This window comes from Babylonia areolata, chromosome 17 (genome assembly GCF_041734735.1).
Source record: "Babylonia areolata isolate BAREFJ2019XMU chromosome 17, ASM4173473v1, whole genome shotgun sequence".
Taxonomy (NCBI): domain Eukaryota; kingdom Metazoa; phylum Mollusca; class Gastropoda; order Neogastropoda; family Buccinidae; genus Babylonia; species Babylonia areolata.
This window is the reverse complement of record NC_134892.1, coordinates 3,892,751-3,905,250: the sequence shown is the minus strand read 5'-3', so window position 1 is coordinate 3,905,250 and position 12,500 is coordinate 3,892,751. Positions and strand designations below refer to the sequence as shown.

At 45.7% G+C, this 12,500-nt stretch overlaps 1 protein-coding gene across 1 annotated transcript in view; it reads right to left on the bottom strand.

The window, feature by feature from the left end:
* LOC143291440 (proprotein convertase subtilisin/kexin type 7-like) overlaps nucleotides 1-7,637 on the bottom strand; it is a 38,951-nt gene extending 31,314 nt beyond the window's left edge. The window contains exons 1-2 of the mRNA XM_076601303.1: nucleotides 7,500-7,637; nucleotides 2,734-3,699 (exon numbers count right to left, since the gene is read on the bottom strand). Of these exons, the coding sequence (XP_076457418.1) occupies nucleotides 2,734-3,699; nucleotides 7,500-7,502 (969 nt within the window). The 5' untranslated portion in view covers nucleotides 7,503-7,637. The remainder of the gene's footprint in view (nucleotides 1-2,733; nucleotides 3,700-7,499) is intronic.
* Between the last annotated feature and the right edge of the window lie 4,863 nt (nucleotides 7,638-12,500).

The following is a 12,500-nucleotide window of genomic DNA, read 5'->3' as shown; positions in this document are numbered from 1 at the left end:
AATGAGGATCATTTTGTTCTAAGTTTATTTCAATCATCTGCCTTCTTCATCTTTCGTTTCTGTTATATTCATTTTCATCATATTTACCTGTCTGTCCATTTTGTCGATATATTTGTTGATTTGTTTCATTTTGGGCTGTTTTATCCATGCATACCTGTGACACTGATGGGCTCTAAAGGTCCTCATCAGTGTGTTGGCTTTTTGTGCTGGTCAGGCACCTACTCCTTTCTGTCTTTTTCTTTCTTTCTTTCTTTCTTCTTCTTATTTGTTTGTGGCCTGCCACTAGGTATGTGTGTGTATGCATGCCTACACTGTGGGAGCAACGGGGATATGGGCGTATGTGTGTGTGCTTGCACAAGTAAGGGTTCATCTGTGTGTGTGTGTGTGTGTGTGTGTGGCGTGGAAGCTGCGATACATAGCCTAGAAATGAGTGTGTGGAGGGGGGTAGAGGAGGTGCAGGGTAATGTGTGTGTGTGTGTGTGTGTGTGTGTGTGTGTGTGTGTGTGTGTTGGGGCTCATGTACGTTTATGTGTATTTGACTGTGCTTTCATATCTGTGAAACTGCATGTTTGGTGCATATTATATGTTATGCATATGTGTGTGTATGTGTGAATGTGTGTCTCGATGTTTTACATTTATTTGCTTATTTATCATAATTGTTGTCTTTATTTATTTACTTATTATTATTACTTTTTTTTTTAATGAAATCATTATTTATTTATTTATGTACGCTTATAGTTGACTTCATTAAGTTTTTGCACCTTATACATATTAGTAGTAGTAGTAGTAGTTCTTTTTCTTTATGTATTTATCTATTATTTATTTACCTTTTTCTTTCTTTTTTTTTTTTTCTCAAGGCCTGACTAAGCATGTTGGGTTACGCTGCTGGTCAGGCATCTGCTTGGCAGATGTGGTGTTGCGTATATGGATTTGTCTGAACGCAGTGACGCCTCCTTGAGCTACTGAAACTGAAACTGCCACTCCTTGCGTTCACTCGTAAACACAGGCAGGCTTTCATATGTATGACCTCTTTTTACCCCCACCATGTAGCCAGTCATACTCCATTTTAAAAAGAGGGGGCAAGGGTGTGGGGGGTTGGGGGGTGGGGGGGGTGAGGGGTGCATGCTGGGTATGATCTTGTTTCTATAACCCATTGAATGCTGACATGGATTGCTGAATCTTTAACGTGCGTATTGGACCTTCTGCGCGTGTATACACACGAAGCGGGAGTTCAGGCACAAGCAGGTATGCATATTTGTTGACCTGAGAGATCAGAAAAATCTCCACCCTTTGCCCACCAGGCGCTGTAACTGGGATTCAAACCTCAAACCTGGGACACTCACAGTGAAAGTCCAATGCTTTAACCACTCAGCTGTTAGTGTTTATTTATTATTATTATTATTATTACTACTACTACTACTTTTTTATATCGTAATTATTATTTATTAATTTATTTATTTATTTATTTTTGTACGCTTATAGTTGATTTCTTCATCAAGTTTTTGGGCCTTATACATATTATTAGTAGTGGTAATAGTAATTTTTTTTTATGTATTTATCTATTATTTATTCACCCCATTTTTTTATATTTTTTTTTCCCTCAAGGCCTGACTAAGCACGTTGGGTTATGCTGCTGGTCACGCATCTGCTTGGCAGATGTGGTGTAGCGTATATGGATTTGTCCGAACGCAGTGACGCCTCCTTGAGTTACTGAAACTGAAACTGAAACTGGTAGTGTTTCATTTTTGTTTTCTAAGCAGGAGTGGTGCAGCATGAACGAATCATTCTGTACACTCTGACACCTTGAAACAGAAACTGTTTTTTTTCTCTTCAGTTTCTCTCTTTCTGGGTCACCTTAACTCTTTCCATACAAACGGCGAAAGGGACGACGTTAACAGCGTTTCACCCCAATTACCATCATCAAAATATTGCAAGCGGAAGGCTCTTATACTGAAGACGTGAATGTTGACAAAGAATACCACAATTCTGATGATGGGTCATTCAGACACCCACTGGACATCCGAGGGGTCTGTGTAGAGGAGAAGAGAGGACTGGCCGTACTGAGTGAGTTAAACTAGACGTTCACTCCAGCAGTCACACGGACCAGTTGGGGAGTGGGGCAGAAATGTGGACATAGTCGTAAGTTTTTTTCATTTTCCTTGCAACAAGCCTGAAGACCAGTTTCTGTACTCTTGTTTCAGATAATAAAGTGAGTGACTGATTGATTGATGGATTGATTTTCCTTTCCTAATGACCCTAAAAACCTCAACCCAATCACCCTCCAGAAAGAACTTATTTCATATCTATTCCTATAGTATATATATATTCTTATCTATCTATTCATGCCCAACTATTCCCATCTATCTGTTCCTGTATGTATTTCTATATATACCTGTCTATACCTATCTGTTCATATCTATACCTAGATCTTTCTATACCCGTTCATGTCTATACCTAGATTTTTCTATACGGGTCTATCTATACCTATCTATTCATGTCAAAACCTATATACCTAGTTTTTTTCTGTACCTATCTATACCCACCTATCTATACCTGCCTATCGTACTGCCTGCCTGATGCCTGTATTCCCCGCAACACCCTCTATCTCTATCTCTCTCAGCACATAACTCCTCATCTATTATCCAAAACAAAAAAAAGTCTTGTCTCCACCTTTATAGACCCCTATAATTCTGTCACAGACTGCACAATCAGCAGCCTCCAAGCATAACCTACCTCTTCAAACGTGACAGCGTTGGACTTCTTCAGAATGGAGTGAGCTTGGTGGTACAACTGGAAAGCTTTGCCGCTCTCTCTGAATCCTTGTGGGCCAGAGGGTCGATTCCTCAGCTCCGTTTCCTCCTTCTCTTCCTCATAACAGAGAACGAAATGGTCGTACAGCTCCCCTACCTTCCCCAGCAAACTCAGCCCCACCTCGTCAGCCAAAAGCAGCGCCATCTGGTGGTAAACGTACTCCTTCTGATGCCGAGGAATTTCCATGTAAGCGTCTGCTGTTCGGGGGCGATTCGAGTGAGATGCATCACCGAGCGTCTTTTCACTAAGAGAATCTTCCTTGTTGAAGCTTTCATGGTGGGCAGACCTGGGAACAGAACTTGGATTATGGAAAAGTTTTGTCTGGGGCTGTATCACGGAGATATTTTTCTGAATATTTTCACTCGCTAAGCTGTCCTGGTGAGGTTCAGGCTGCCCTGCGGACACACTGCTTGATGTCAATTCAGAGCCAGAAGACTGAGATGATGTTCCATCATCCTGTGGAAACAGGGGTGAGTGATTTGTCGACACGTGCACAGAGTGTGATTGATTTGTTGACACGTGCACAGAGTGTGATTGATTTGTCGACATGTGTACAGGGTGTGACTGATTTGTCGACACGTGTACAGGGTCAGTTTCCATCAGTCCATGGTGATGAGGATCAAACAGTGCTGTCCGATCGTCTGGAACTTTACCCACCCCGTCCCGAGAAAAAGAGGTTTCAGCGGATGCAGGGGTAAGACGGAAGTGCAAGGGGGATTTCAGCTGCACAGTCCAGCAGAGGGTGGCATGGGTGGTGTGGGTGCAGGCAGGCTCTCGGCGGGGGCGGGGTGTGTAGGCAGGAGCTCCTGGGATCAGCTGGCTGCAGGATGCCAGCACAGCCAGCATCAAGCACCAACAATATCCACCTCTGCATGTCCCCATGGCAACCTGCACACAGAGCACAAGACATACAGATTCTACACAAGTCGGTACTGTGCGGGCATTTGTATGCACTTGGAGTGAGAGTGTGTGTGCGCATGTGTATGTGTGTGTGTGTGAGTCAATGTGAATGTGTGTGCAAGTGCGAACATGCGACTGTGTATGTAGAATAAGAGGAGGGGGATCAAAATCAAGGAGAAATGGTGGGCTGACTAAGGAGGGGAGCGCTTTCTCATGCTAAATAATAAGTGAAGTTATTCATCCTCACTTCACCATGGGGCATACAACAAAACTGTCGTACACTCTGTGGCCTTTCAGGTTCCCCTCCACTTCCATGCCTGTGCCAAGTCTGTGTCAAAGGCTGTGTTGTGTCGACAGAATCACGGGCTCTGTTCTTTCTTTAAGTTTAATTTAACGTCTTTTCACCTTGAGTGATATTAGACGTGTGACGCACACACGTGTGTGTGTGTGTGTGTGTGTGTGTGTGTGTGTGTGTGTTTTAGGGTTGAGGATGGTGGTTAAAAGGGGGATGTACAGGGGGAAAAAAAGTATAAACTAAAACAATGGAATAAACAATTTGCAAATATCTGTGTGACGGCAATTAACAAAATAAACATCAATAAAAAAAACTTTTAAAAATTCAATATCATAAGATCGCATCACAGAAACACTCCTACTGAATTATGTAATAGGGATTCAGCAATCTCAGTCAACAGCAATTGGTTGGACATTAATTCTTTTATGTTTTGTTCTGAAAATGTTACATGACTTTGGAAGTAACCTGACAATCGTATGACACTGAAACAAACTATCATTTTGTGTGATCCGTTTACCACAAACACAATAAACGTTTTTGCTAAACTTTGTCTTGAAAGAGCCTGGTCTTATTCGAGACACCAGACACAGGCTCTGTTGTTGCTGGAACAGTGTGTAGGCTGTCACTGCACACCCAGTCTGGCTCTGTGGCTAAGCAACAGTTGTTGTAAGTAAGAGGTTTAGTGATGGGTGTCCTATGTTTAATCAGTATAAAAAATAAAAAGAAATAAATAAAATATATAAAATCCTGTCACTGAAGTGACTCAGCAGCAGTGCAGAATCTCCTCTGGTGTGTGGCCTCCTGATGACCTGACACTGCTATCTCCCAGGAGGGAATGCAGAAGAATGAATGGGTGTGGCTGTGGCTGTGTGTGTGTGTGGAGGGGGTGTGGGGGGGTGGGGTGGGGGAATCTACAGCAAGTTTTGTTTTGGAATTGCCACTGAAACTGACAGAAAGATGAGGCAGAAGAATATTTAAATGTGCGTGTGTCAATACCATAAAAAGTATTTTTCTAAATGGCTATTTCCACCTGAAACACTTTATGATTTGATTAAAATGAATCTTGCAGTGTATTTGATGAATGCAATAAAAAAAATTCAGCAATTAAATGAGAGTAGGCTCTCTACACCCAAATGCTTTGAAAAAGAAACCAATAACAAATCCTTCAGAACATCTGCAGTCTCCTGTTTCCAGGGTTAGGTTGTCATCATCACTGCACTCATGAATCTGGAAGTAAGTGCACTGCGAAAGCTTGTGTGGTTTTTCTGTTCTTTCTACCATTATCATATGTGGCTGACGTTTTTGTAACTCCAAAGAGGACTAGTTTCTGCTTCAGCTTCCTTTCCACAGTGTCTGCCTTGGGCTGACAGAATACTGGCTGTTCTGTAGTACATCAAGTCTCAGCGCATGAAAGCAGCCAGTGTCTCTCCATTGAAAGTAGCTGACAAGCTAGTCACAGAAGCAAAGGACAAGGCAGAAGTGCTGAATGCGCAGCTTCAGCCTGCATTCAGCAGCAAATTATCCTGCTCACCAGAGGAATTTGAGACCTGGACTGGCATGAGCCCTGAGCTCAAGGGACCCACATGTGACCACATCCACATTTCAGTAGCAGGAGTCAGAAAGCTCAAAAAGTCCTAAATCCAAGCAAAGCCCTTGGACCAGTCAGAATCACCCCTCGCCTCCTGAAGGAAATCGCAGCTGAAATTGCCCCAGCTCTGACGCTTCTCTTTCAGCCCTCCATCAATACAGGCATTGTTCCAAAGGACTGGAAAAGGGCAAACGTCTCTCCTGTGTTCAAGAAGGGTGAACGATACAGGCCTGAAAACTATCGCCCTATCTCCCTCATGAATGTCCCGTGCAAAATCAGAGAGCACATTGTGGTAAACACAATCATGGGATTTGCAGAGGCAAACAACATCCTGTGCGAGGAACAGCACAGTTTCTGGCAAGGCAGGTCTTGTGAAAGCCAAATGCTGGGGCTTGCGGACGAGCTATCCTACAACATGGAAAGGGGAAACAGTCAGATGTCTTTGTGATGGATTTCTCTAAAGCCTTTGACAAGGTCTGCCACTCCCTTCTAACCCACAAACTCCGACACTATGGGATCACTGGCCAGGTCCATGAATGGATCAAGAACTTCCTGGCAAACCGACAGCAAGCGGCAGTTGTTGATGGAGCTTCTTCAAAGGCCATCCCAGTAGATTCAGGAGTCCCCCAGGGATCAGTCCTGGGCCCAGCCCTTTTTCTCCTCTACATAAATGACCTCCCTGAACAACTCTCCTCAACAACATGGCTTTTTGCAGACGACACTCTCTGCCGCAGAACTATAACTTCCCCCCAAGACCAAAGGAAGCTACAACAGGACCTGGACCACATGGCAGAGTGGGAAACAAAATGGAAGATGTCTTTCCACCAAGATAAGTGCCATGCCCTCCATGTCTCCAGGAAGAGAAACACACTGACTGGTACGTACCATCTCCATGGCCAGAACCTCAAAAGAGTAGTAGAGACAATGTACCTGGGGGTCACCATCTCCCAAGACCTCAGATGGGACACCCCCATCTCAAATACAACAAACAGGGCAAACAAAACCTTAGGGTTTCTCCAGCGAAACCTTAGAGTGCGCTCCATCAACATCAAAGAAACAGCCTACAAAGCCCTAGTTCACCCCATTTTAAAATATGCCTCACTTGTCTGGGACCCCCACACTGCCAAAAACATCAACAACATAGAAAAAGTCCAATGCCATGCAGCTCGATGGGTTGTGAACCGCCACAGTCACACCTCAAGTGTCGACTCCATGCTGACACATCTACAGTGGTCCACCCTAGCAGACAGAAGAAGAGCAGCAAGGCTGACCACCTTCTTCAAATACCATCGTGAAGAGGTCACCATCAACACCCCATTCAGGCCCACACCAAACACACCAGCACGGTCCACTAGACGGTCACACAGGGAGACGTATCTCCTCCCGGCCTGCAATACGAACTACAGGAAGTATTCCTTCTTCCCGAGGACTGTCAGGGACTGGAAGAGCCCGACTCCCGAGGTTATCTCCTCAACCTCGGTGGAGAGCTTCAAGTCCTGAATCTGACCGACTAGCGCCCCCCCCCCCCCCCCCCCCCCCCACCCCCTCCCGCCCACTCTTCTACCACCACCACTCAACCCCACAAGTCCCCAACTGCTAGTCCTACAAAACAACAACCCAGTGAGTGGAAACCCCCTACAGTTCTATACACACCAGAACCATCAAAATGATGATGATGGGTGTTTAAAGAAAGAAGAAGAAGAAGATCTGTTCACCCGATCAGCCATGATCGAGTTAATATTAAGCACAGGTTGTGACTGGTCAGGACTGGCTAGTAAAATTACTCAACACTCAACGTTGCACTTCCTCATCTTGAGTCGATCCGCGATAGCGATAATAGCAGACGATCAAATCAAAGAAAACAGCAAACTTATAAAACTTTACACTGAGAAGAAGATAACTTACCATAGATTTCCTGTGCGGCAAAATCAAACAGGTTGTTGTTATTTTTAACAAACCACGGCATTGATCAGAGCGACATGTCAACGAATTTATCGACAAACCAACACAAAACAGCCAAGGTGCACGATGAAATCACCTTTGCCACAGCTGTCACCGTGTCACGGGAAGTAAATGGCTAAAAAAAAATATTTGTTATGAGTGACTTCCCTTTAGCTGTGGCGCACCATCAGCCGACATCCTGTTATTGTCATGTTTCCTTGTTTCTCTATGACTCAAAAGAGTTAATGGGAATAAACAAACTCTGAAACTCTGAAGTATGCCATTTTTAAAAGACTACCGACATTTTCCCCATCTTCTTAACTGTATAGGAGTTGTGAACTGACTCTGTTGCAATTAAACTGACTCATCTTTGGTCGACAATGATGTCTTCAAAAAACAAATAATCGGGACATGATTGTCAGTGCACAGTCTCCTCTTTCTCCCACGAACGTACGTGTCACCCCTCCCCCCACCCGGCCGCCTTATCAGTCTATCAGTCATGACCGAAGATGCTCAGATCATCGATTTCTCTGCAGCATAATGATGGAGGTTGTGTTAAGACAAAAATCTTCTTTTGGACAGAGGCATAGACATTCTCCCTAAGCGTTCAGTCACCCGGTCACGGTCGCCGCGGCTTATCACATTTGATTTAATTTAATGTGGACATACTTAACTTATAGCCGGCGCCTATCCTCGGTCGAAGACCAAGCTCTACAAACTCGGGGCGATTTGCACAACAGGCTGTATACCTAGGTACTAGTACTGAGACGATTGACGGCTGACACCATGAGTCAGCGGTGCGGCCGGCTCCGGATCATTCCACGGTTTCCTGCACTGACGGCGCGCTATTCTGGCGATCACTAGAGATTCCTGAGGCACGCACACACAGTACACGCCGGCTCAGACAGACATCAATAACATTTAACGTGTATGACCATTTTCGGTTTATCATACTTACTGACTCCGCCATGTAGGCAGCCATACTCTGTTTTCGGGGATGTACATGCTGGGTATGTTCTTGTTTCCCCGCGGCATAACAAACGCTGACATCAGTGGATTACAACTGAAGGAGGATCATCAGTTCAGTTCTGACGTGCGTACTATTATTGATCCGGCTCAGTTCTGCCCCGGCGTCAGTTCAACCGGTTCGTACAGTAGGTCCCGGCAGGACCGTGGGGTCGTTCCTGAGGCACTAGCAGGTCTGCACATAATTATGTTGACCTGGGAGGTCGGCGGGAAAATCGCCACCCTTTACCGGCCACCACTGAAGCGCCGTTACTGCCGGTGACCTTGACGGCCGGGCGACTGGATTCAGGTTCGAACTGAACCCGCCAGGACCCTCACAAAGATTGAACTCAGTCCAACCAGCACTGAACATGACTCAGTGAATGCTGCTACACTCAGTAGCTTAGAACCGGCTGATTTGGCGAAGGCCGAAAGCGGACCGGGGAAGAGGGTGGGAAAAGACTAACCAGTCACCAAACCAATTCCACCCTAAAGTTCAGTGGTATGGTACCGGCTTGAATTTATTCAGTGAGGTCCCAACGGCCGCCACAGTATTTATATTTGTATTTCTTTTTATCACAACAGATTTCTCTGTGTGAAATTCGGGCTGCTCTCCACAGGGAGAGCGCGTCGCTACACTACAGCGCCACCCATTTTTTCTGTATGTTTTCCTGCGTGCAATTTTATTTGTTTTTCCTATCGAAGTGGATTTTTCTACAGAATTTTGCCAGGAACAACCCTTTTCTTGCCGTGGGTTTTTTTACGTGCGCTAAGTGCATGCTGCACACGGGACCTCGGTTTATCGTCTCATCCGAATGACTAGCGTCCAGACCACCACTCAAGGTCTAGTGGAGGGGGAGAAAATATCGGCGGCTGAGCCGTGATTCGAACCAGCGCGCTCAAATTCTCTCGCTTCCTAGGCGGACGCGTTACCTCTAGGCCATCACTCCAGTTCAGTTGTTTCAGACTCTTCCCCACTTAGTCCCGGATGGTCACTGTCTGGGAGATGGGGACAGGGGGACAGTTTGTTACACGTCAGTGCTCAGTTGAACTGAGTGACACAGGATCTCTCCAAACTTGCTGGACTACTTTAACCGGCTCAGATTTATGCGGGTCTCAGGGTTTCAGTCAACATCCGTCCGCCGCACACCACCCCACCCCTGCAATGACACGATGAGAACACACAGACTCAACTACTATTATATGATGGCCTCAACTATGCCTGACTCCAACAACTTTACCTAATCAGTGAGACACGTACTAAGCATTCTTTCTCAGTTCCACCAAGATATCTATTTGGATGGACCCTTGATCATCACGTTGTGTCCAGTCACGACTGATAATGTGGACTTATTCACCGCCGGCGGCGTGGACTCGGAGCGCAGATCGGATGCCGGGGTGCGTGGCCCTCAAATTCCTGACTGGGAAGACCATCAAGTGATGGGGCAGCTAGCTGAGTGCCGGCGCTTTTGTGACGTTCATGTCACCAGTGACTGACTGAGTGGCGGGTACAGCCCAGATCACGGAAGTGGGTACAGCCACTGCTCTAAAAAAATAATAATAAAAACATTTAGATTAGTGCGGCCACGGTATAGCCCGTAAGTTGGCTAATGCCGGGAAGTCTCCAGTCAGCGCCACGGCTTGATGCCAGGCAAAAACAAAAAACAACAACAAACAAACAAATAAAAACAAACAAACAAACAAACAAAACAAAACAACAGAAAAGAAAGAAAGAAAGAAAGAAAAAGAAAACACACATACACACACACACACACACACACACACACACACACACACACACACATGACACACATACACTCACACACACACTCACACACTACACACGGCACACTACACACACCATGACCGCACACACACACACACACACACTGCGGCCACACACACACACACACACACACACACACACACACACACACACACACACACACACACACACCGCAAATGATAACAATAAACTGAACACTGACTAGAAAAAAAAAACAAAAACAAACAAACCGGCACGGTCCGCCGATGCCGCCGTCAATGTCCGCGCTTTCAATCATAATTCATCAGTTTTTACCCCACTGAGCAGTGGGCTACTGTGACAACAGTCTTAGACAATTATGAAGTAGGTATACTGAGATCTCGATCAATATAATATTTATAATCTTCCACCCGAGGAACTTGAACCCGGCCACATCAGTCTCACTGATCTGACTCGGGAGTCTCCCGTTCCTCGGCTCCGGCGGGCCACCACCATCAGTGACAGTCGCCGACGACCCCGGTAATACTGATCAGTAGACGGACTGAGGTCAGTTCGTCAGCGGCTTCTTCTGCGTTCACTCGTATGCACACGAGTGGGATTTTACGTGTATGACCGTTTTTACCCCGCCATGTAGGCAGCCATACTCCGTTTTCGGGGGTGTGCATGCTGGGTATGTTCTTGTTTCCATAACCCACCGAACGCTGACATGGATTACAGGATCTTTAACGTGCGTATTTGATCTTCTGCTTGCATATACACACGAAGGGGGTTCAGGCACTAGCAGGTCTGCACATATATTGACCTGGGAGATCGGAAAAATCTCCACCCTTTACCCACCAGGCGCCGTCAGATGGACAGTCCAACGCTTTAACCAGTCGGCTATTGCGCCCGTCTGCCGGCGGAACTCAACTCGATATACTGAAGCGGCTTAACTGCCGCTGAATCGTGCAAAAAGAAATAAGTTGTCAGCTGTGGCTCCAATACACTCAATGTCAAGGCTTGATCATTTGACCCGCCAGGGCGGAAATCGACACGTGATACTCCGCCGATTACTCGATCCAGTCAGTGATTTCATCACTGAGGGATTTCAGATTCCTGCGGAGATTCTCAACTGAGGATCGAAAAGCCGTATCAGTCAAGGTTGAACGTTTATTGGCACGACATTACAGCGAACGTTTGCACCACAAAACAGTTATACTCTATTATACGAGGGTCATTCAATAAATAAGGTGAATTTTTCGGTATAAGGACTTCTAATACAGATAGAAGCTTTTTTTTATTTTTTTATTTTTATTTTTTTACTTCTTTTTCACATGGATTTAATTTGTTTTGCAGATTAAAAAAAACTTTGAGAGTTTTGGCGATTAACAAAGATGGTCGACCAAGAAGCATGCTCCGGGATTGAACAGCGGTCAGTTATCAAGTTTTTGGTTGCTGAAGGGTGCAAACCAGTTGAAATTCATAGGAGAATGTCAACTGTGTATGGTGCCACATGTTTCAGCCGAAAAAATGTCTACAAATGGGCTAAATTGTTTAAAGAAGGACGGAGCAGTGTTGAGGATGAAGACAGGCCTGGAAGGCCTACAGAAGTGAGGTCTCCTGAGGTGATCGAATCAGTCAATGACCTCATTCAGTCTGACAGAAGGGTGACAGTGGATGACATTGCAAGGACTTTGAGCTTATCTGTTGGGACAGCACACAAAATTGTCCATGATGACCTTGGCTACTCGAAGGTCAGCTGCCGGTGGGTGCCAAAGATGCTTACTCCAGAGCACAAACAGAGGAGGGTGGAGTTGTCCCAGCAGTGTCGCTGCCGCTATGAGAAGGATGGTGATGAGTTTCTGAAGAAGGTGGTCACATGTGACGAGACATGGGTTTGGCACTATGAGCCTGAGTCCAAACGGCAGTCCATGGAGTGGAAGCACGTAGGCTCTCCAGTGAAGAAGAAGTTCAAGTCCCAGCGGTCCACGAGGAAGGTGATGCTCACCGTTTTTTGGGGATATGCAAGGCCCAATCACCATTTCATTCCTTGAGAAAGGAAGCACTGTGAACAGTGCCAACTACTGTGAACTGCTGAGGCAGGTCAAGAAAGACATAAAGAACCAACGCAGGGGTCATCAGTCAGAAGGAGTCATCTTGCATCATGACAACGCAAGGCCTCACACAGCAGCCCGAACGGTGCAAACCATCAACGA